The 25,107-nt window shown below is 32.6% G+C and overlaps 2 protein-coding genes across 4 annotated transcripts; both read right to left on the bottom strand.

The window, feature by feature from the left end:
* Nucleotides 1-6,173: 6,173 nt before the first annotated feature.
* LOC107933975 (uncharacterized) lies at nucleotides 6,174-10,303 on the bottom strand. 2 transcript variants are annotated; one of them, XM_016866298.2, is made up of 4 exons: nucleotides 9,793-10,303; nucleotides 6,831-7,162; nucleotides 6,687-6,750; nucleotides 6,174-6,596 (listed from the first exon to the last, which is right to left on the bottom strand). In XM_016866298.2, exons 1-4 carry the CDS (start codon nucleotides 10,144-10,146, stop codon nucleotides 6,576-6,578), a joined length of 771 nt encoding a protein of 256 aa, XP_016721787.2. In that variant the 5' UTR covers nucleotides 10,147-10,303; the 3' UTR covers nucleotides 6,174-6,575. The 2 variants fall into 2 exon arrangements, with proteins under 2 accessions (XP_016721787.2, XP_016721786.2); XM_016866297.2 differs by having other exon boundaries at nucleotides 6,174-6,579; nucleotides 9,793-10,292.
* A 5,928-nt stretch (nucleotides 10,304-16,231) lies between these two features.
* Nucleotides 16,232-22,247, bottom strand: LOC107934008 (long chain acyl-CoA synthetase 8). 2 transcript variants are annotated; one of them, XM_016866338.2, is made up of 12 exons: nucleotides 22,087-22,247; nucleotides 20,362-20,969; nucleotides 20,210-20,290; nucleotides 19,766-20,038; nucleotides 19,457-19,588; nucleotides 19,204-19,377; nucleotides 18,878-19,107; nucleotides 18,661-18,778; nucleotides 18,363-18,494; nucleotides 18,139-18,273; nucleotides 17,857-18,063; nucleotides 16,232-16,596 (listed from the first exon to the last, which is right to left on the bottom strand). In XM_016866338.2, the coding sequence occupies exons 2-12, from the start codon at nucleotides 20,908-20,910 to the stop codon at nucleotides 16,432-16,434; spliced, it is 2,196 nt and encodes a 731-aa protein (XP_016721827.1). In that variant the 5' UTR covers nucleotides 20,911-20,969; nucleotides 22,087-22,247; the 3' UTR covers nucleotides 16,232-16,431. The 2 variants fall into 2 exon arrangements, with proteins under 2 accessions (XP_016721827.1, XP_016721828.1); XM_016866339.2 differs by having other exon boundaries at nucleotides 21,956-22,102.
* Between the last annotated feature and the right edge of the window lie 2,860 nt (nucleotides 22,248-25,107).

The following is a 25,107-nucleotide window of genomic DNA, read 5'->3' as shown; positions in this document are numbered from 1 at the left end:
TATTTAGAACAATAAAAACTTTAGATGGTTATCTAAAGAAATGTAGATGACACTCACAGTAAACTTCTTCAATATTTGACATGAATTTGCCAAGTGTCTAAGTTCTAAATACTTCGATACTTTCATAGCAAAATAGAATAATGAGAGAGAGAGAAAACATGCTTCAAAATGTGGTTCAGAAGACGTATTTTCATCAAATAATAAAAATGCTCTTCTGTGCTTGAAAACACATTTCAGAAATCAACAAATTTCATCAGACAAGTGTTTCAAAGGATATTCAATGCTTCAAACCTTACCCAGATCCCGGGTAAGATTTGAAGCATGTTTTTCAGATATTCGATGAAAATGCCTCTCATACGACGCATTTTCAACCACAGGGTTCTTTCCTTTACAATCTCATCCTTCCCCAGCACCTATAAATGGAGGGCTCCCCTTCCATACTCCATCATCCCTAGACCCATCATCTCTCCCGACCTCCATCCCTCCACTTTACAATATTTCTCTCTCGATTTTCTTCCTCGTTCCAACATTAAAAATTTTCATAGCTAATCAAATCTCTGGTTTAAGGTATTCTTGTGTTGTCGATGATGTAATATCGTTCTGAGACACATACATATTATATATCCTGTCGATATGAGACCATTCTTCGAAAACCTATCCTGTGTAAGTCGTGTTCTAGGGTGATTTTGCTTTATACAGTCATAGGGTGTAAGCCTACATAGAGGTCTCGATCGACAATCGTTATCAGATAATGGATCGGAGTATAATTGGGGAGTCAGTTAACGATTTTTATGTGGGCACAAGCTCAAAATTTTCGGATAGCCGAAGGTGTTTCCTTATAAATACCATACAGAAGTTTAAAGGAATAACCCACCGCACAATCGTGTAGTAGGACTTTCTGTTTATGCTTCGATTCCCGCATTAGCCACACCAATGGTAAAAAATGGACCAGTTCTATCAGCCTCAGAAAACTCGACATAGAATTATAGCATTTCCGCTTAAGCAATACAATGATATAATCGTCTCTAACTCATATTTAAAGGGGTTAATCGATGTTAGATATTTACATTGCAAGCTTGAAATTCTTCCCTGGCTTGAACCCGCAACTTTCCTCTAGATTTTAGTCTGTAACTTACGCTATTGAATGGTACAGTTGAATGCCAATTTCACAGACTAGGCTCTTGCGAATACAACATCAACTTCCGTATTGCAGATTTGACTATCGTAGTAAATGACGGATTTCACTTGCCAACTAATTTTAATTTAAAACGAATTAGATATTTAGAACAATAAAAACTTTAGATGGTTATCTAAAGAAATGTAGATGACACTCACAGTAAACTTCTTCAATATTTGACATGAATTTGCCAAGTGTCTAAGTTCTAAATACTTCGATACTTTCATAGCAAAATAGAATAATGAGAGAGAGAGAAAACATGCTTCAAAATGTGGTTCAGAAGACGTATTTTCATCAAATAATAAAAATGCTCTTCTGTGCTTGAAAACACATTTCAGAAATCAACAAATTTCATCAGACAAGTGTTTCAAAGGATATTCAATGCTTCAAACCTTACCCAGATCCCGGGTAAGATTTGAAGCATGTTTTTCAGATATTCGATGAAAATGCCTCTCATACGACGCATTTTCAACCACAGGGTTCTTTCCTTTACAATCTCATCCTTCCCCAGCACCTATAAATGGAGGGCTCCCCTTCCATACTCCATCATCCCTAGACCCATCATCTCTCCCGACCTCCATCCCTCCACTTTACAATATTTCTCTCTCGATTTTCTTCCTCGTTCCAACATTAAAAATTTTCATAGCTAATCAAATCTCTGGTTTAAGGTATTCTTGTGTTGTCGATGATGTAATATCGTTCTGAGACACATACATATTATATATCCTGTCGATATGAGACCATTCTTCGAAAACCTATCCTGTGGAAGTCGTGTTCTAGGGTGATTTTGCTTTATACAGTCATGGGGTGTAAGCCTACATAGAGGTCTCGATCGACAATCGTTATCAGATAATGGATCGGAGTATAATTGGGGAGTCAGTTAACGATTTTTATGTGGGCACAAGCTCAAAATTTTCGGATAGCCGAAGGTGTTTCCTTATAAATACCATACAGAAGTTTAAAGGAATAACCCACCGCACAATCGTGTAGTAGGACTTTCTGTTTATGCTTCGATTCCCGCATTAGCCACACCAATGGTAAAAAATGGACCAGTTCTATCAGCCTCAGAAAACTCGACATAGAATTATAGCATTTCCGCTTAAGCAATACAATGATATAATCGTCTCTAACTCATATTTAAAGGGGTTAATCGATGTTAGATATTTACATTGCAAGCTTGAAATTCTTCCCTGGCTTGAACCCGCAACTTTCCTCTAGATTTTAGTCTGTAACTTACGCTATTGAATGGTACAGTTGAATGCCAATTTCACAGACTAGGCTCTTGCGAATACAACATCAACTTCCGTATTGCAGATTTGACTATCGTAGTAAATGACGGATTTCACTTGCCAACTAATTTTAATTTAAAACGAATTAGATATTTAGAACAATAAAAACTTTAGATGGTTATCTAAAGAAATGTAGATGACACTCACAGTAAACTTCTTCAATATTTGACATGAATTTGCCAAGTGTCTAAGTTCTAAATACTTCGATACTTTCATAGCAAAATAGAATAATGAGAGAGAGAGAAAACATGCTTCAAAATGTGGTTCAGAAGACGTATTTTCATCAAATAATAAAAATGCTCTTCTGTGCTTGAAAACACATTTCAGAAATCAACAAATTTCATCAGACAAGTGTTTCAAAGGATATTCAATGCTTCAAACCTTACCCAGATCCCGGGTAAGATTTGAAGCATGTTTTTCAGATATTCGATGAAAATGCCTCTCATACGACGCATTTTCAACCACAGGGTTCTTTCCTTTACAATCTCATCCTTCCCCAGCACCTATAAATAGAGGGCTCCCCTTCCATACTCCATCATCCCTAGACCCATCATCTCTCCCGACCTCCATCCCTCCACTTTACAATATTTCTCTCTCGATTTTCTTCCTCGTTCCAACATTAAAAATTTTCATAGCTAATCAAATCTCTGGTTTAAGGTATTCTTGTGTTGTCGATGATGTAATATCGTTCTGAGACACATACATATTATATATCCTGTCGATATGAGACCATTCTTCGAAAACCTATCCTGTGGAAGTCGTGTTCTAGGGTGATTTTGCTTTATACAGTCATGGGGTATAAGCCTACATAGAGGTCTCGATCGACAATCGTTATCAGATAATGGATCGGAGTATAATTGGGGAGTCAGTTAACGATTTTTATGTGGGCACAAGCTCAAAATTTTCGGATAGCCGAAGGTGTTTCCTTATAAATACCATACAGAAGTTTAAAGGAATAATTATAAGAAAAAACTGTGAGACTTTCCGCTATAATCGACATAATTTTTTGAGACTTTCCGCTATAATCGACATAATTTTTTCTTTATTTCCACGTAGTTGGTATCTTTAACCTTCCTTCTAATCCAAAGGTCGACACCATTGTAGACGCAGGAGGACTCTTAGACAAGTAGCGGCTATTGCGATGTAGTAAAAGTGATACCCCTTTCAAGGTGGAATCGATTTTCGTTATTAAACAACTCATTAATAATTACAACCGCTAATGCATCGACCGAGTTTGGCATCTACTGTGCCGAAACATCTGCTCTCTGTCTGAGAATCCTCTTGTGCCCACCTCGGTGTCAACCCTTGGATAATAATAAAAGGTTAAAGATATTGGCTGCCTGAAAATAAAGAAAAAAATTACGTTGATTACACTAGAAAGCCCTCCGTTTTTCCCTATTATTATGACCTCAATCTTATGTATGGTATATATAAGGCATCATTTGCGAGTATCCAAAAAGTTTAAACTCGTGACCACAGAACGACTGTCAAGTAGCCCCCGATTACACTCGAATCCGTGACTGCATTACGACCGCCAACTAGGACCTCCACTTAGACTTCCACCCGTGACCGTATCAAGCATGGCCACCCCGAAACCTAACTTCCATATGATGAGTTTCTGAGGTGATGGTCCTATCCTAGCATGATATATGAAATGTATGTGTTCTAAGATGCGTTATCGCATCCCTGGCCCCTCAAATCTACCTATATACTTTCACTATTCCACTCTTAAAACACCAAACCCTAATTACTAATAAAAAAAACCTAACCTTAAACTAAATTAATAATAAAATTAGGTCGAGGAGAGAGAATGTGAAAACGTTTCCAACTGGGCGCATTTTCACACACTCTCTCTAAAATCGATTTATTTTTCTAAATTTAAAAAATTACCTAAAAAACCAATTAAGAAATAAAATCGTCATATATGCACAGTTTAGCTTGAATTGGCTTCGTTTAGGGGTATCGAAGAAAATGAGAAAAGGGCCAAAAGAAAAGGAGCCAACTTTAGTCGTAGACCTGAAACCGACGCTCTGCCTTTCTCTTTAATTTGCTTTTGTAGATTTTGTTTTTTTGAGTTTTGTTGTTATTTTGCAACAAAGCTTTCATTTTTTTTTTTACTTTCTCTTAAACTTTGGGGTTGAAACTTGAAGTATTCTCACCATTCTTAATTGTAATTATTATGAATGTAATCTTTAATGTTTACATTTTTATCAATTTAAATTCTTTTATTAAATTTGATCCTCAATCATTTTAAAAGAATTAAATTTGTTTATAATTTTTTTAAAAGTCAAAATTATTATTATTTTCATGAAAATATTGAATAAAATATTAAAATTTTAAACATGACAACTTTTATGACAATTCACATATATTTCATTCTGTTTTTTTTTTTAATTTTATGAACCTTTTTATAATTTTTTAAATTATTTGTGGAGTGTGACATATATGATAAATATTGACATGTCAACATAAAATACATGCAGACTATTTCATGAGTTGTCATATCAAAATCGTTAAAAAAACTAATGTTTTAGTCAATATTTTTATTAAAAAAATAATTTAACTCTTTTTAATAGGTTAATAATCAAATTCAGTTTAAAAAAGAAAAGGATCAAATTGACAGAAGATGTAAACATTGAAAGCTAATTTATCATCATGCCATTCTTATCTTGTGAGATTATACTTTGATGCATTGATGGTAAAGATTTTGCTTTTGCCAAAATGACAGTAGAGTCTGAAAAATTTTATCAAATAACCATGGGATAATGCAACATTTAGTCTTTGAATTTGACAACTGTTTCAATTTGATCTCTAAATTTTTTTATCCACATTAGTCCTAAAACTTGACAACTTTTTTTAATTTTGATCCTAGCGGTGACATGACACATTGCACCATGTCATCACTTAAATTTTGTTGATATAATATATATTTTAGGTGATAACGTGGCACAATATCAGAGTGCCACATCATCACACAAACCAAAATTGAAGAAAATTGTCAAGTTTCATGCCTAACATGGACAAAAAGAATTCAAAGATTAAGTTGAAAAAAATTATCAAGTTTAGAGACTAAATATTATTTTAAACCAATAACTGTCCTTAACGTTGGTTAATAGAAAACGTTAAATTCTATTAATCTCTACTATTAAATTGTCCCCTGTACTATTGAAAAAGGTTAAATTTTGCTATTACCCCCTTTACATTGAAAGTACCAACTAAGTCCTATTGTAAGGATTGGACCAAATAAGTCGTACTATTAAGTGAACCAATTTAATTGCTTTACTATTAAAAAGAATTAAATAAGATCAAATTTTAATAAAATTAACATTTACTGTTTAATAAATGACATGAAAAATATTTTTTTTCATTTGCAATTCAACTTCAAATAAAAAAATTCATTCCTCGAAACATAAAAAATTTCAAAATATTAACTTTATCAAACAGTAAAATGTTAACTTCATAGAAATTTGGCCTTATTCGATTCTTTTTAATAGTACAAAAAACTAAATTGATCAATTTAATAATAGACCTAGTGTGATCTAATCCCTATAATAGAGGACCTATCAGATACTTCCACCCTTTCTAACTTCTAAAATCTAAAGGGACTAAAGAAAAAATTTTCCACTGGGGTAAGAGCAGTGTTCTCTGCTTGTCCCTCCTGGCACAGCCCCTACCTCAATTCCTAGAAGCAATATGGACCAAAACAATTGCCATTAAAGATCATATATTTCAACTTTGGCCAATGAGACGTCTATAGCATAGTCAGATGTACAACTAGAATGACACAAGCATGGCTACAACAATTTTTTTTTTTTGGTTATGTCATAGTTGTAACTGACCATGTTCTTTTCTTTTCTCTACAACACATTAGCATTGTATAACAGAGTTAAACGACCTTAGATCGGAGACACAATCGATGTGCACAGTATCTCCTACCTGTTGACTGCTAGAGAAGGCTATGAGATATTTCTCTCTTCCATTCTTAGCTTCTTGTAAAGTCCGCGTTGGTGTTCGATAAACTGCAAAAATAAATCCCTTAACTCCTTTGCTTTATTGTATTCCTTTGTCCCATAACAAACAACCTTCAATTCATTGTTGAATCCAGCAACTTATCTGTTGAGTAATTTGTTCTGTAAAAATGTAAATATGCTTGAAGTGTTAAAAAAGGTAAGTAAGGTTTTGGTTTAATGGGGTCAAGCATGGCCTTGTATTGGACTTACCGGAGATCCAAGCATTAAGGTCCAATGATCATTGGTTAACAATTTTTCAGTGGCCACCCATGGTCTGCAGGCATTCACATCAAAGGTTGTTCTCAGAGCAAATCTAATGTACTAAATTAAAATGGTACAAAAACAATCACTTACCGCCCATTCAAGGATACAATGAAATGATTAGGATTCTGCAAAAACCCAAGCAACCGTTCAAGGTCTTTTTGGCAATTCAACATAATGACACCATTGGTGTATGGCTCCCATGGTAGACTTGGGAAAATATATACTCGTGTTGTGATGGAAGTTTGTTTATGGATGAACTCAGAAACTGTTGATGAGGACAATTCCTTTTCAAGATTCTGAACTAGTATTTTGTGAAGGTTTTTATCCCCTCCTAGATCAGTTTCTTCTTGTTTACTTGCACAACCAAATTCTATTCCTCCTAATGGCCCCACCGCACTCAAAGATCGTGGAGCACACTTCCTCTATAAATATAAAAACCTTAAGATTACAATCTAATATAATGCCACCATAAAAGACACTTGACTTACATTTAAATGGAACTAAAAAACACAAAGAACACCAAAATACATGCATCCATAAATCTCCAGAAAGCACCTAAACATTGTGTTGGCCAGCAAATCCACTTCAATTCAATGTTTACTAATTCCGCAACTACTACTTCTCCCTACAGCTACATGCTTAAACAAAAGAAACTCGAACAGATCACAACAAACAAACTTACTTGTCTTATACACTCTAATGAACTTGGCTTCCACTTGACAATTGGGCTACCCTTGTTATCCTTATGTAATGCAACAAGATCATTGCTAGTTGCAGAAACAGATTTACATAAGGCCTTATCTATTTTCTTCAATGCTATCTCAATGAAAGATACAAGTTTTGGTAATATCTCAGAACCCTGGAGAAGGCATATATTTACAACCCCCTTGTCTATTATGTTCCCAACATTAGGACCGTGTAGCCAAGAGATTAGGAAGGTGCACTCACACTCTTCTTGTCCATTTACATAAGAATGCTTCTTATGCAACATCTGATATATATACCACTTAATAAGAACTCAACATACATCTTTATATAAAACAAACTTTATGAGCATGAACAAAAAGCAAGCTATGTTACAAGGATAATCGATAAGTGTCAAATACGATGTGTGTTTGACATGAGTATTGTTATAACACGAAAGTCTCTAGGAGATATGCAAAAGCTCAACCAAATCCCTCCCGAGAAGTTCTCGAAGCTCATGAGACCCCAAAAAAGTGTCATTCCCGGTGGTTCTTATGCAACATTTATAATGCGAACCACCACCATTTCTAGTGACTCTCTGCACTGGTGTGAATCGCCATAACAAGAAACCCCAACTTTTATGTAATAACAAGTATGCTAAACGCCAATCCATAAGCAACAACATTGCAGAGAATGAATTTATTTACTATTTCCATTTTTATAGTGAATAACAAAATTTCCTATTATAGTACCAATAAAATGAGGCCTTTTTCTAATAGTTTCATCATGAAAAAGAAAAGAGTAAAAATAAGAGGCCTTATTTCAAAACACAAAAAAAAAAACACTGTAACCCATCGAAGCAATTGCTCGTATATCTGGCATTCTATAGCCAATATTTGGGATGAGGTTAAAAAGGGAGTCTATTGGTCAGTGGGTGATGATAGATTGATTAATTTTTGGAATGATGATTGGCTAAGGGAAGTGGACATTCTATGGCAACATTACATCGGTCTTGCACCCTTACAGGATTCTCTCCCCGTCTGTGACGTTGCGGTGGAAAGGGTGTGGAACGTTCAATGGTTAGTCTCGGTGCTTCCACAAGCAATTGTGGAGCGGATATTGGCCTACATACCCTCTTTGTTGGAAGCAGGTGCGGACCACCTAGCATGGAGATGGCTGTCCGGGGGGAAATTTTCTCTATCTGAATCCTATAAACATTTGATTACCGTAAATGAACTGGATAGGATTGCAAGTGATGAGCTCACTTGGAGAGTAAAGGGCGCCGAAAAGGGTTCGAGTGTTCTTCTGGTTATTGGCTCGAGACAGACTCTTGACAAATGAGGAACGGACAAGGTGAAGTATGACTTCGTTTCCTTTCTGTGATCGGTGTGAACTAGACATAAAGTCTATAATACATGCTATTAGGGACTGAGGGTTTTCTAATTTAGTTTGGAAATTTGTTGTACCGAGAAGCACGTGGAATATCCTTTTTAGCTTGCTCTTGCTCGATGGATCATTTGAAATATTGGGAATGAAGATAATATAGAGTCCTAATATGGTGAATGGCCTACTTTCTTTTCTATTATTACTTGGTTTCTTTGGAAGAGTCGGAATGAATTCATCTTCACTGAAACGAGTAATAGCAATCATGCTCTCTTAGTTTCAGCTAGAGCTTGGACAAAGTTTATATATATTAAAAAAGTGTCTAGAAATTGGGCTTGTAGATCCATGACTAAGGATTGGTGGCAATTTCCTATTCATGGATGGGTTAAGGTGAACGTCGATGGCTCGGTTTCAAATTTTAGACCAAGAGCGGCCACAGATGGAGTGATGAGAGGCCGAATGAGAGTAAAATTTCGACAGATCTGAAAACAATAACAGGGTGACAGATTGTTTCACCAATTAGGCTCGAGACAAAATGGAACAATTAATTATTCATAAGATACCAATGAGATACCATCGAGTATTGTGAGAGATTTAGGGTAAGATTAGGGGGCGGCGGTGCGATGCGTTTAGCTTATTTTTTGTCACACGCTACAGTATTACTACAGTATCTAATCTCACCGCCACCGTTGTTTTTACACTAAACGCGGGTAAACGCACCGTGCATCCAAACTCACCCTTATTAGATGATCGCACTGTGTCCATTGCTCGATGGAGATTAATAATGATGCAATTTTAGCTTAAGGATACATCATTTTATTTTTTTTTAAAAAACACTGTTAGCACAAAAGGTTCTATTTTTATACACATTAAAAATTTCATCTACAAAACAACAATAACAATGCAGTAGAATTTTTATAACAAAAAAAAACTGCAAATAAGAATCTATTTCAGTAATAGCAAAGACTTGTGCCGTTGTGCGTACCTCATCAATGATAGCATCGTAAAAGCGAACGTCGTCATTTCCAAAAGAATCAGAAGAACAAACGCGCATGCCTTTCACGACCATGGAACAGTCCGGATCCTGGAGCTGCGCGGAGGCCTTATGGAACCTTCCGATGAAATCGTAAACCTCGTAAGCGGACTTGAAACAATCGGCGATGAAAATGTTGTCGTAATCATCAGAGAAGTTGTCGTACTTGACTCTCATTTTGTCACCTGAATTGCCTGCAAACAATACTCGAACATTATACCAGTCGTCATCTGGATACGATCGGAACTCCGCGTTGTAGCATTCCTCCGCCGCGTCGGATAAGCTATCGTCGCCGGAATGTGACATTGCTGACGAGAGAAAACGGCTTTTGCTTTTTTGGTCCTTTTTTGTGGAATTATAAAAGCTGCCTCCGTTTTCGTTCGGCTATTAGAATTTTGCAGGGATTACATTTTACACTATCAATACTAGATTCTAGAATATCCCTCGATTTTATTTTTCACTTAAAAGATTAAACTATTATAAATTTATGTTTCGGTGATTAAATTTTAAAATATTATAAAATGATAATTAAATTATTTAAAAAAATTATTTAAATCATTAAATTGATACTTTTTTTGAAAGTTCTATTAGTGAGCTTCAAATAATGATCCGACTATTAATACAGTTGTAAAAAATATACCCTAAATTAGCTTTGATCTAAAGATGAATATTGGAGATCGGAGAATAAAATTATTTAGATTTTAACTTATAAATTCGTGATATTCAAAAGTATTTCACAATAAAAAATTAAATTGGAGAAGAGAAAAAAAGGAGAGCTGTCAATCGGTAGAGTCAGTACGAACATAGAATACCACACAGTAACAATTTTAATAGCTCAATTACTTAAATGAGAACTTTGAATAGTTTAGTGATTATTATGTAACTTGTTAAAATTAAGTAGTTAAAACATAAACTTACTAATAAATATATATTAAACTTAAACTTAAACTTCCTAATAATTTAATAAGGGTAAAATTTATCCAATTCTTTGTTTAAAACGAGTTAAATTCAGGTTTCAATTCAATCACTCAACTTTCAAAAAATAACAAAACAGTCACCACTAACTATTTTTCGTTACATATCTAACGAAACTACCATTTTCCATCCCCCTCTCCCGTCTCTCTCCCTCTTCCCCCACCATCACTTTGCTAACCCTTTTCCCCCACTCTAATTCTTTCCCTCTCCCCCACCATCCCCCTACTCCGATTCTCTAATAAAGCATTGTTTATCAATCTGGATCCTTTTCTCTGCTACACAAAGGGAGATAGTCCCTACAACAACACAGCTAATAAAAATCGCACCACCTAACACACTATTAAGACCCATTTCACCTATATTTTTCCCCAAAAATGCAACTATACTGGCAAACACATCCGGTTCCCCATTTCCCAGTGGAAGGAGTGTGTAACGACCCGAATTTTACGGTTATCGAAAAAGTATATTTTCGGGTCTCAGTTTTCAAAAAATAGATTCGTAAATATTTATTAAAAAAGTATTTATGAAGCTAGTTGAGTGATTAATTAGAGTTTAATAAGGTGAATTAGCTTAAATTGAGGCTAATTAGGTATAAAGATTAAATTGAATAAAGTGTGAAAGTTGAATTATAGATTAAAAGAAAATATAAAGGACCAAAATGGCAATTGTGCCTTTTTTTCTAATTTAGGCAGCAAAAGATGGAAAAATCTAAGATTTTTCTTAGAATAATTAATTTATTATTATGGTTATTATTATTTAATTGATATTAAATTATTACATTATTAAATAAATTAAAATAGTGACAAGTGTGTGGTAATAAAAATATACATGTGTAATAAATATTATACATATATTTGTAATACATGTATGTATTTACTTATTATTTAAGCAAATATTATTATATTAAAATTATTATTGTATATTAATTAAATAAAGTAAATAAATAAATGAATTAAAGAAGGACAAATGTGTGATGATGATTTGATACAAGTGTATTAATAAAAATACATATATTTGTAATACTTGTATTTAGTTATTAAATAGATAATTATTAAGTAAAAGATATTTATTAATTAAATAATTATATTATAAAATTTGTATGTAATAAGTAAATTAAATTATGACAAATATATGATTATAAATGGATACATATGCGCTAATAATATACACATGTATAAATAATAAATAAGTATTACTAATTTAAGTGTAAATAATATATAATAGTTGAATGAAAATAAAAGAAAGAAACAGAATAGAAGAAACGAAACAGAGAAGAAGGAAAGAAAGAAAGAAAAGAAAGAAGAAAAGGGAAATTGAGGGTTTGAAGCTTGAAGTTTAAATAGGTAAGTCAATTTAGCCCTTTTTACTTAATTTTGATGTTTTAGAAGTTTTGGAATAAGGTTTTGATGAAATTAAGTTGATATTTTGAAAGTTATTAGATTTCTAAATATGGTTCATGTTGAATAAAATGATGAATTAGGGATCAAATTGATAGAAATTCAAGTTAGAAGTGATAAGGATTGAATTGTAAAGTAATTCATAAGTGTTATGCTTTAGGGGCTAAATTGAAATAAATTTGAAATTAGGGATTTATGGAGAAATTAGAGAGTTGAAACTTGGTTTTAAGTGATAGTTGAGTGAAAAATAGAGAATAAATTGTAAAGAAAACAAGGTAGTTTGAATTGGGATTAAATTAGAAGTTATGTAAATATTGAGTTGAAATTGGAATAAATAAAATGAAATTGTATATTGATAAATTTTTAATTGTTTTAATTTCCGTAGCTAACATTGTGCTTGAAATCTCGGCTAAGCAAGAAAAAGGCAAAGTCGACGAGAGTTAGCTCGGAAATTACAATTTGTATTTCTATAATCCGAACTTAATATTTAATTATTGAATTTATTACTTAATATGTATAGAAAGTACTTTGAGATGAATATTTAAATTAGAATAGATATCGGTTAGAATTGAAAAGTGAAATTATTTATTTATTGTTGAATTTTGATTGAACATTATGATAGTAATTGAGGTGAGAATTATTGTGTTATATAATTGAAATGGATTGATTAGGTATGTGTTAAATTTATTAAATTTATACGGATATATGTGATTATTGTGAAAATTTAAATTTTTTATTGTAAAGTGAAATAAATTATATCGAATTATGAATATATATGATTGTTGAGATGTGTAATGATTGGAAACTGGAAAATGAATTAGAAACCCTATTAACAGTATCGGGCTAAGTCGGATATAGTTGGCATGCCATAGGATTGGAAGTGTTCAGGGATATTCCTACTTTGTGTCGATGAGACACTATAAGTGTCGCCTTACTTTTATTGTTCTGGATTCATTCTGAAGAGGTACTTTGTACCTTACTGTTACTGTTACTATTCCGGATTTGTTCTGATGAGGTACTCTGTGTACCACTATTGTTACTGTTACTGTTACTGTTACCGTTACAGCGTATTCCAACTCCGGCCGATGAAACACTGTATGCTATCCCGGTGTGTAGGTTGGATCCGTATATCTGTCCGAGTCCGAGTCATGTTAATAGGGGTAAATAAAGGTATTGAATAATTGGCTGCTACTGAATAACTGACTATTACTGGATAACTGAATGCTACTGCGTAAAAAGATTGTTACTGAATAATTGATTGTTACTAAATAATTTATCATTACTGAATAACTGACTGTTAAAGAGTGACTGGATATTATTGAACAACAAATTGTTATTGAATGATTGAATGTTATTGAATGAAACTGAAAAATTGATCGCTACTGAAAATTATTTACTGATATTGAATAGTGAACAGAAGTATAAGTGAGACATATGAATGGAAAATATTATTATTTAAATGATTGTGAATTTATTTGAAAAGCTAATTGGGTTAATAGATGATAAAAATTGAATGAGTTGTAAAGAATTTATCTCCTGAAAGGAATAAATGAAAATTTATGATCATTAAATGATATTAAGTGTCTCTTTTACTATTTAATGTTTGGATTATAGAAATACCACTGAGTTCATACTCAGCGTACGGTTTGTTTCCGTATGCAGAATAAATAAAGCCAGACCGTTGAATCAGCATCCCAGGTCGATCCTGAATTCAATGAGGTAAAGCATATTAATTATTGGGAATGACATGTACCCAAGATATCTTATGGGAGTCATTTAGATTGTCAATGTAATGATGAGATAAGTAGAATAAGATTCGGTAATGATATATGGTAGGAAATGGCCTATTTGGTTTGAATTTAAACCATTGATAATGTAAGTGAAATATTTAAAAGAAATCCATCATATAGGTTTATAAATTGCCTAGATTGACATGTTTTAAGTAAGTATGATTGTGACTTAAGGTGGTTGAATGATTTGGTTTTGGATTATTTGGTGTTGTTGAATTGCAGGGTTGGTAAACTTGATACTAAGGCTCATTTTGAGTCCACGCGGCTTGGCACACTGGCGTGTGGCCAGACCGTGTGAGATATATGGCTTACACACGGGCGTGTAGTTAGGCTGTGTGTCCCCTGCATCTTGAATTTTAGCTTCGAATTGAACACATTGGCAGATACACGGCCATGTGTCTTAGTCGTGTAGAGGACACGGTCTTGAACATGGGCGTGCGATACGGCCGTGTGAAAATTGCGCTTTAATATTACAAGTCAAAGAGTTACACGGGCTCACGACACAGCCGTGTGATCTAGCAACAACGCCATGTGACACGGTCGTGTGAGACACACGGCGTATAGGTATTGTTCATAAGAAAAATTCGTAGTAATTTTAAATTAGTCCCGAATTGATTCTATTGTTCATATTAGGCATCAAAGGCCCATTAAGGGACGATATCTTAAAATTACGATGGGTGTAAACATTTATTTTAATTAATGTCTGTATTGAACTGTACTGACCGGTAATACTCAGTAATCCTGTATCGTGACAATATAGAGTTAGGGGGTGTTACAGAGTGAAACCCTAACACTAGTTGGAGGCAACCTAAGCAGATATGAAAGCTTTTCCAATGAACAGCAAAAGTAATTCGTTGTTGTGTTGCCTAACAGATAAAACAAAGTAGCAAGCCAAACACCTAATACTACATACCCTGCTATCCTAAATTCTTCGCAACCACAATAGAAAAACTTAATGTAATCAAAGAATCCATCCGAAGAACATTGGGAATGAAATTTCAAGAACTCACATATGGATTAGCAAAACCCTTATGATCAAACAATCCATAACACAAAGCAGGGTTGCTCAAGCTTACACTCAAATCATTCTCTTGAGCATTCTTATCAACTAAATTTGATGAATTTGTATCAAGTTCACTAGATTTTGTATGAATATCACTAAAATGATTACACCCATTAGTGAATCCAGGTCCTTGAGTCACATGGTTAATAAGCCGAGACAACTGGCAAATTGAGGGTTTCTTAATAAATCAACCCGGGTGTAGAATAGGAAAATCAGAATCAAAGCAAATAATCTATTGAAAATTCCATGAAATCTGAGATTTTTTAAAGCGTAGACCCAACATACCAAATCACCTTCATATACCATCATCCCTACCTCCACCACCTGCTTCCAACGTCATTCATTCTCCGGTTATAAGCCTGTGCCACCTTTCAATCTCGTGAAAACGCAACCGCATGGGCGACAATAGTATAAGGCGTGACTACCTTGTTGTGCATAGCAATTGATTACGTGCCCACCATAATTTCCTACTAATATCACAAAATTCTTCCATATAACGACCTCATAGTTCCTTAATAAATCAATGAAACATTCCAGATAAGAACCTAATGCAATATTCCTTTGCTTCCCCTATAAACACCAAACAGCAGCAGCCTTATTACACCTTAAAACAGCATGTGTTTCATCTTCCACTTCTGAACAAGATTTGCAGGCCAAGCTGCATTGAACCCTCCAATCCAAGAGACTAGTATTAGTCGGCAAAATTTTCCGCAACGCCTTCCAAATAAACCCCTTCACTTTGGGAGGAATACAAAGCTTCCACACTGACTTCCAATTCACCTCTATCAAACAATCCTGACTATTAAGATATAAATGACACGCAGCGTGATAACCCGAGTTCACTGTATACCCTCCCTTCCTATCAAAGTGCCAAATTAGTCTATCTCTGGCCGCATAAATCGGAACAGGGATTGAAGCTATAGCTTCTACCTCGATCAAAAAGCTTCTGCATATCCCACCCTTGCCCATTTGGAAGTATTAGATTCCTAACTTTAAGTCCCTCCTCTACTCTAGCACTTCACCTCTCCAGCAGGCAGGTATTTGTAGCCCCTCAGCAACCACAAAAACTTTCAAATAGCCCGATAACCATGCAAACTTATTAATAGTTTAATAATATTGAATGTAGTTTACTAAAATAAATAAATGATGAAAAATTGACAGGTGGCTTAAAGTAAGAGAAACTAATAACTGAAATTAGAGCTTATTCTTTTAGAACAAAACTACGAATTATCTAATACAACTCATCTATGGAGCAACACTGTTTGATTTTTTGTCTCCACATACCGGAAAACTTACAAAGAAGATGAAAGAGAGCATATGACAGTGAAAATACCAAGGTTAAATCAATGCTTTTGTTATGGGTATATTACTGGTACAACTTTTGGAGATCATCTTTGAACGTTGACTTTATCTGTTCCCTCTTTATTTTGAGTGCTGCTGTGACCAATCCTGATTCAGGTGTCCATGGTTCTGCCATCAGTGTAATCTTTGCAGGTATTTCAAATTTGTCTAGTTTTGCATCTTTCCCCACCTGCATTTTCAAAAAAACCAGCTCCAGTGTCATATAAAACATTAGAAAAGTTGTTATAATTTGTTTAATTAAATAATGTTTTATATAATTTGTGTTACACGAAACATTATAAAATTTGTAATAATTTGTGTAGTCAATGACAAGCTTATGATACCCTAACCCTCCACCTTTATTGAAGTATCCTCTGTATAGTTTACATCTAGCTCACTCTATTAAAAAAATTAGACAAATTAGCTCTTTCACGTTAAATCAAAGAATAAACTGTTTAATTATTATGCCAATCACGTTAATTTTTAACTATATAAATAAATAAATAATTTTAATAAAAGCAATTGCGGTTCGAGAATTTTAGGAGCTCAAATTAAATTTTTAAAATTTTGTGAGGTTAGTGAAAATTTTAATTAAAATTTTCAAAAAAATAAAAATAAAAATAAAAATTATAATGAGGTTTTCAAATATTTGAAGGGTTCAATTAAATATTTTTAAAAAATTCAACGTAGAAATGAGCTTTTACAAAAATTTTGAGGCATAATTAAAATTTTCTAAAAATTTTAAGGAAAAATCATTTTTGAGGGCCAATTAACTCTTTAATCTAAAATATCTTTAGTCCAAAATATTATAACCAATTTTTTCAATAAAAGAGGCAAAATACAACCTTAACTCTTAGTATAAAAAATTCAAAATATATAAAAAAATTTCCAAAGATTAAAATATGACATTGGTCTCTACTCTTTACAAATTTAAAATTTAAAATTTAATCCTTGTACGTTTAATTTCTAAAATTTTAGTCCTACTTTTCAGACTTCAAAATTCAGATCAACTGTTTGTTAAAATTTGTTTGTTGAATACGCGTTCATTAAGTCATTTCTTTGTTACTTCGTTACCAATGAGTATTTTTTTTTTTTCAAAATGTCATCAACAAATTTAACAACAAAAAAAAATTAAATGTAGAGGACTAAATTCTTAAAATAAAACTACAATAACTAAATTCTAAATTTATAAAAAGTAGAGGATCTTATGACATTTTAACCAATTCTAAAATGTAGAAAAGCATTTTTTAAAACAAGTCAGATCCAAACTACTCATGTTGTAGGTTGATGCCTAAACTAATGAGAAACCAACGATAGGACTAGATTTATATAATATCAATACTCTCTGAACCAATTTAGAATCTCAATCATAATTTTTAAACCAATTTAAAAATCTGAATCATAGTTTAAGGATGTCAGGGAACTTAATCCAAAAAGATAATGAACTGACCTTTGAAAGTGATTTTTGGACTTCACTAACAGTTTCAGCTTTGCCACACAGTTCTGGGAAATCTTGGTACTTTATGCCAGCTTCTACTGCCCACTTCTCAAGAACGTCGCGTGACGGAACAATCAAAGCCACACAATAGCTGTGGAAGGGATCAGCATGCACCATCAAATTGTCGACAAACTTGCTCGACATCAATGCCGCCTCAACCTGCAATCAGCATTTAAACAAAATGAGCATCCCATCCTGTATCAGCAAATGAGTACTCGGTTTTTTAATAATCACCTTTCCGAGAGATATATACTCTCCATGTTGAAGTTTGACAATGTCCTTTTTCCTATCGATAATCTCAAGACATCCATCAGGATGAAATTGTCCAATATCCCCGGTGTAAAACCAGCGCATGCCCCTCTCATCGACCTGCAGGTGCAAGTGAACAACGGTTCATATAGTCAATACTTACAGGCTATGAGACCAACATGAACTTGCCTACAAAGCATGGAGCTCACCTTGTAAACCTCATCAGTTTTCTCGGGATTGTTGAAATAGCCATGAGTTACACTATGTCCCCCAACAACAATCTCTCCTCGAGGCATTGGTTTGTCGGATATTGAATATCGACCTTCCTCCCAATTGACAAGCTGAAGAAATAAACCAATTCCAACATATCATACATCATGAACCTCGAATAAATACCAACACGAGCAACTAGTAAATGTTAATTTGAAAGCTAAAGGAGTACTTCCAGCGTTTTTTTTTTCATTAAAAATACCAACACGAGCATCAGCCATCCCTTATGCGGCATACCTTAAGGTAGCAACAAGGAACGGGTGGCCCAACTCGGCCTATAGTTGTGTCATCCCACTCAGTGAAAGCACTTCCAGCACATGTTTCTGTCAAGCCATATCCTTGACATACGGGAGCCCTAATGAAGAAAAGAAGATATGTTTCAGTACCGGAACAAATGAGAGAAACTAATTTATCATCGAACTATACAGGTCTCTTAAGTGAAGAGAATCATTACCCCATGCAAATGTTGATGAAGCGTTGGGAATTAGCAGATAAAGGAGCCCCACCAGAGAGCATAAGTCGTAAGCGGCCTCCTAGTGCAGCACGTACCCTTTCAAAAACAATAACATCCCACAACCATCTCTCAAGTCCCCAAGCACCAAACCAGCTTCCTTCTATAGATTGCAGTCGACGTTTATAAGCAATATCAAAAAGTTTCTTTGCTAATCCTCCCTTCTCCTCAACCTATATGAAATAGAACCAATTAGGCAGTTCGTTGTTATCCCATATATAAGGGAGCTAAGAGCAACACATATCTAAGGGACTTAGACCAGTTCGCACCTTTTTCAGAACTCCATCCCGAACACGATCTAATATAGCTGGAACGGCTGCCATCAGAGTAGGCCTCAATACAGAAGCATCTCCCTTAGTCCCTCTCATGATTTTACTAGAAGTATCAGTTAGTGTCAAAGGTGAACCATAGCCAATTGCACAACCTGCAGTCAGCATCACTGACTGGAGAACAACACAGAACCGTAAGAATAATCTTGATGCCGTTGACAGGCAACCAAAAAAAAATTGGATATGAACCTACCTCAGCTGCCAATTCCAGAACATGAGCTAAGGGCAAATATGCCAAGTATACATCATTCTTTCCGATTCCTGGGATCACAGTCATAACCGCTGCAGCAAGGGCTACAATGTTTCCATGAGTTATCATAACTCCCTAAATCATAAAAGAGTTACATAATGTTAGCCTATTTAAACAAATAACTACGACACAACTAGTTGCTCAGTTGCAAAGGCCAATTGGCAAATTTGCTAACATTGCTGTAGGTAGGTCCCTAAGCTTGCACATACAAACAAAATACTGAAGATAAAAAAACTAAATTTAGGAGCGAACCTTTGGCAGACCTGTACTGCCACTTGTATACATAATAACTGCTATATTGTCCTTGGAGGGTAGACTAGGCGGAACAGGTGCTCTTTCCCCAAGCAACTCAACTTCATGAAAGGACGAAACACTCAAGCTACTCATACTTCCAAATACACCAGAAATATTGGCAGCTTCATTGTCTTCAAAGTAAATGATACTTGAGATCGTCTCCAGGCTTGGGCGTATTGCAGCCAACTTTTTTAACTGCTTGGATTCACAGATCAAGGTTGTTACCTGTGTCTGTCATAATAAAAACACTGAATGAGGACAAGGAGCATTGTGAAATGAGAGATGAGAAGCAAGTAAGACAAACAATATTGTAATCATATAATCACATTGTACATACAATAGAACATTTAAGAGCCGACAAATTCAGGGTCGTAAAGTAAACAAACTTGATAAATTTCTCACCTCATTTAGGGAATGGATCAAGGCATCTTCACCTAGTGAAGCATAAATAGTGACAACTGTTATATTCTGCCTAAGGCAACCCTGGAAGTCAAAGAGATCTGCATAAAAAACTTGGAATAAGAAGTGTTAAAATTGAGGGATCATGGCAATACCTGTAAAGCAATTTGCCATTCTGCTCGAGTTTCAGAAAATATCGCAATACGAGTATCAACATCATGACCAAAATTAACAAGACCGGACGCAAAGTGACAAGCACGTTGATAAACTTCTCCATAAGTTTGCCATTCATAATCCCCAAGGTGTAGCTTCTCGAATTTCCTTCCATCGCTAGCAGTAACAAAGTCCTTCTTAATTACTCTTCTTGTTCCAAGATAATGATTCCGTGAATACTTCTTACAACATTGGTCGAAAAGTTCAGCTATTGTAGTGGCTCCTTCCCAAGGAAACTGAAGCAACTCAGTGGTTCGAGCATTGCGCACAGCATAACCTGTTTCACCACCCACTTCGAGTGGAACTCCTCTTTTTTTCCCTTTTTTCTTTCCCATGATAGAGGAAAGCAATATGGGTACGATCACAGCAGCAATAGCAGCACTCACAATCCCGTATGTTCCATATTTTTCCCCAAATGATGACAAATAATCATCGACATGAAATTTTTTTGTCAAGGGTTGGCTGAGGGTTGTCGCTTTGGTATTCTTCATTCTGAATGTTTATATTGAAAGCCTATATCATTCCCTTACAAGACCGGCCCAAAAATGAACTATAAAATACACAGAAAAGGTTAACAACTCGATCAAACATCCAAGTACCAGAGAATTAAGCTTTCTAATCAGAAATTCTTCCCAAAATAAGAGGCCTACGATATTAAACTATTCATGACTAAATCAAAGGTATAACGGTCTTGCCGATGAAGGCACAGTTGAAGTAGCAAACTTGTTTTTCATCAACATCATAGACTAGATTCGAGTCCTGTGTCAACTATCCCCTCCCCAAAACTTTGTAATGATTAAAAACAAAGCATAATGGTATTGACAGTCCTTTGTATAATGGCTTACAGTTTGACCATGGCTAAAAAACAACCAATACGTATGTAAATCCAAAATAATATGAATGAAGCTAAGAACATGCAATTGTATATGGCAAACTAAGATAAATATATTATAGAAAAACAATAAGGCATGATATAAAGAAGAATTGAACTTTATTTCACGTTTTGCAGTAAAAAAATGGCTAATTTCCCATTTCCACTATAACTTCATCCCTGAATGTATTAAATATCATACATGATGAAACAATAAGAACAAAAAAATTGGTTCATAAAACCCAGATGTAAAACAGCACATCATGATCATAATATAAATAAGCTTTTCTAATAATTACCACATCAGTAAAGTCAAATTCCATAAATCCAAAATAAATAAATAAGACTAGTGGTCCTTCAATCCTCGTAAAAACAAAAACCCAGAAAAAACAAAGCAGCAAAAACCAGCGTTCACTATATTGAGAAAAAAGATACAAAACCTTGATCAAATCCCAGATTATTGTAGCAATCAAACAAGGTACAAACCCAATTCAAAAGTCATCACTTTTATATGTCTAAAATCAAACTAAATCGACCCCAAAAATTTTCTAGAAATGACTATCCAAAGATCATGAAAAGTCGTCACCTTTACATGTCTCTAACAGCAAACTAAAAAAAAGAAAAATTCTAGAAATGACTATGCAAAGATCATGAAAAGTCGTCACCTTTACATGTGTTTAACAGCAAACTAAATCAACCCAAAGGATAACTGGCAAAATATATTCTAGAAATGAACTCTAAAATGAGAATATTGATGAACAAAATATGTGCTTAAGATTTCTTTTTTCTTTTTTACCTTCAACACTGCTTTTAAACTTGGAGAAGCTGTGAGAAGCATAAAGAAGGGAGGCAATGCTGTTTTAGCTTGCGTATGAATGAAAGATTGCAGTGTACAAATACTATGAAATATCAAAATTGAATCCATTAAAATAATGGAAAGGATAAGGAAAAGGAAAAGTTGATGTAACAGATATTGTTTCCATAGAAGGTATATAAAATGATTTGATTCGGTTCGATTTTGTAAGCTATGCCGGTGAAATTGCCATTGAAGCTATTATACTTGGTGTTAAATTATATTATATTTTTATTTTAAAAATAAATAAATTAATTCTATTAGATTAAAAAAATAAATTAGTCATTTTGTTAAAAATTTATCGATTTTTATGATAAAAATGATTTATGTACATCAACATGGTGCACACATGATACATCACATATTATTGTATGATTATTTCGTCAATTTTACCCCTTTTTAACTATACAAATGAATAAAATTTTAACAGAAAAGATCAAGTTGTTGTTTGATTTAATATGCGAAAACTAATTTACTCATTTCTTGAGTGGAAGGGACAAGAAAACAATCTAACTTCTAATCCATAGACAATGCTTTTAACAAATTATGCAGCATAAACTAATGTTTTTAACATAGTTTAATTTGAGTAATATAATTTTTGTATTTTTTTAAATTTTAAAATTTCATGTCTAACTCAATTACTTAAGTTAAATTCGATTATTATTCTAATATAAATTTTGTTCATATTTTTTAACTTGATTATTTTTAGTTCATATATTTTTTTAATTTTTAAATTTTAACTAAATAATTAATTAAAATTTCAAAAATTTTTCTAGTGTTATATGAAAATAATAATGTGACATAGTATTACACATAAAATAACATATTTACCATATAAGATTGAAACAATAACAAAATTTAACTTAATGAAATTAATATTTATTGTTTCGGTGATTAAAATTTTAAATTTTAAAAATATAGAAAATTAAAATCCATTAAAATACAGAAGTTAAATTCAAAAATTAGGCAAAATCTAAAACTAATTTTAAATTTTAAACATTTTGGGAGAAAATATCATTATCATATAGTATTTTTATTTTAAACAATTTGAATTACATAATCAAATATTAAAAATTTATTGATTTTCCCAGTTTTAATGCACTTTGAAACGGTCACCCGGATTTCGGTTGAGGGCAATTTGGGTATTAAGAGAAAAATACAACTTGGAGGGAAGTACAAGGGAACAGTCATTACGCCACGTACATTTGCAAAGGAGTCAAGAGCTGGTCGGTAACACGTGGCGTAAACGATGACGTCCTTTGAACCAGCCACGTGTTTTTTAACCAACAATAGTGCATGCATGTTTCCATAAAGTTATTGTCTATATGCTTCATTTTGATACATTAATTTGATATTTAAGTGTTTTTGTTTCAATTAAATATTTAAATTTGATTCTATTTTAATTAAATTAATTATTTAAAATTTGCTTATTAATTCAAATTACTACTTAAACTTAATTTTTTAATCCAAATTAATACTTATTTGAATTAATTTAAACTATAAAACTAAATTCAGATACTAAAAAATTATATTTAATCAATTATTAATGAAGACATGAACAAAATAATTACAAAAATGAAATGTAATTTTAAAATTATAATAAATAATATTTTTAAGATAATTAATTAATATACAATAATATTTAGATTTCACAAACGTACAATTAAAAATGTGATACATGTCTCCTTTATTTATATATTTATTTATTTTTACTTTTTATTGAGACATATATCACAGTTTCAATTCAATCGTGGAATTTAAACTATGTATAGGATGGTTTTTTTAAGATTAAAGGTTGCAAGTTTATATTTTGATATTATATCTTTAGTAACTTTTTTTTAACGATTTTATTTCTAAATTTTATACAAACTATTTCAGAAATTACTGATGTTGGCACACCACCCTATAGTTTGTAATAAATGATAGTGTTTATTCTTACTTTTATTTATACAATTATTGTTTATAAAATAGGATATCCAAAATATAAAAATAACTTCTCAATTTTTGATATTAAATCAATTACTTTTTCTTAAAATAAAATTAATTTAATTTCCATTGAATTTAAAAGTTAATAACTAAAATAATCAATCACGATATTCATATTTTCCCGTCAATTATACATAATTTAATAATATACTATCAAATTTAACCCTTAAAATTTATATATTTTATCAGTTAATCTTAATTTAACATGATGTGCAAATATTACAAATTAAATTTGTTAAATTAAGATTAATTGACAAAATTGAGTTGAATATATTAAATCATGATCAAAATCATAAAATAAATAAACACCAATAATTAAATTTATTATTATACCAATCAAAATTATATACAATTTATAAAAAAATATTGTCGACATTATTAATTATCATTAATTAATTATTCTCAAAATTGATAAAATTAAATTTTTAAAAAATCAATTTACTTAATATCTAAATTAAAAAAAAACAAGATCTTACCATTTCTCAAATTATGAAACTTCAAAATGATCGTCATATACCGTCACAAGAAAAAAATCGTTATCAATAAAACATAATCAATATTGAAACGTATAAAGCCTAATTATTTTTAGTTGTTACCCTTAATACTAGTTACCAATTAAAACCTATAATTTATTAAACAGATAATATATTTTTTAGCCCCTAGATCTATTTTAATATTTATATTTTTTTTATCTACTTTAATCCTGAAACTTTACAACTAGATTTTTTTTTTTTAATTTCTAAACTTAAACTAAAATTGATAATATAACCAATATTATTAGAAGAAGATCAAATTTAATAGATCAAGACTTGATAACTATAAACAATCTACAAAAACAGTCGAACTAATTAACTAAAAATCTATTTTAATTAATAAAAATTAAAAACCAATTGAACAGTATTAATAAAAAACTTTCCATTTTAAAAAATTTAAAACAAAATTTGTGATCTAACTTAGTCAGCCACTTTATATTTTTCA

Source organism: Gossypium hirsutum, chromosome A07 (assembly GCF_007990345.1).
Source record: "Gossypium hirsutum isolate 1008001.06 chromosome A07, Gossypium_hirsutum_v2.1, whole genome shotgun sequence".
Taxonomy (NCBI): domain Eukaryota; kingdom Viridiplantae; phylum Streptophyta; class Magnoliopsida; order Malvales; family Malvaceae; genus Gossypium; species Gossypium hirsutum.
Note: the sequence above shows the minus strand (reverse complement) of the source record. Positions and strands in the feature narration are given on the sequence as shown.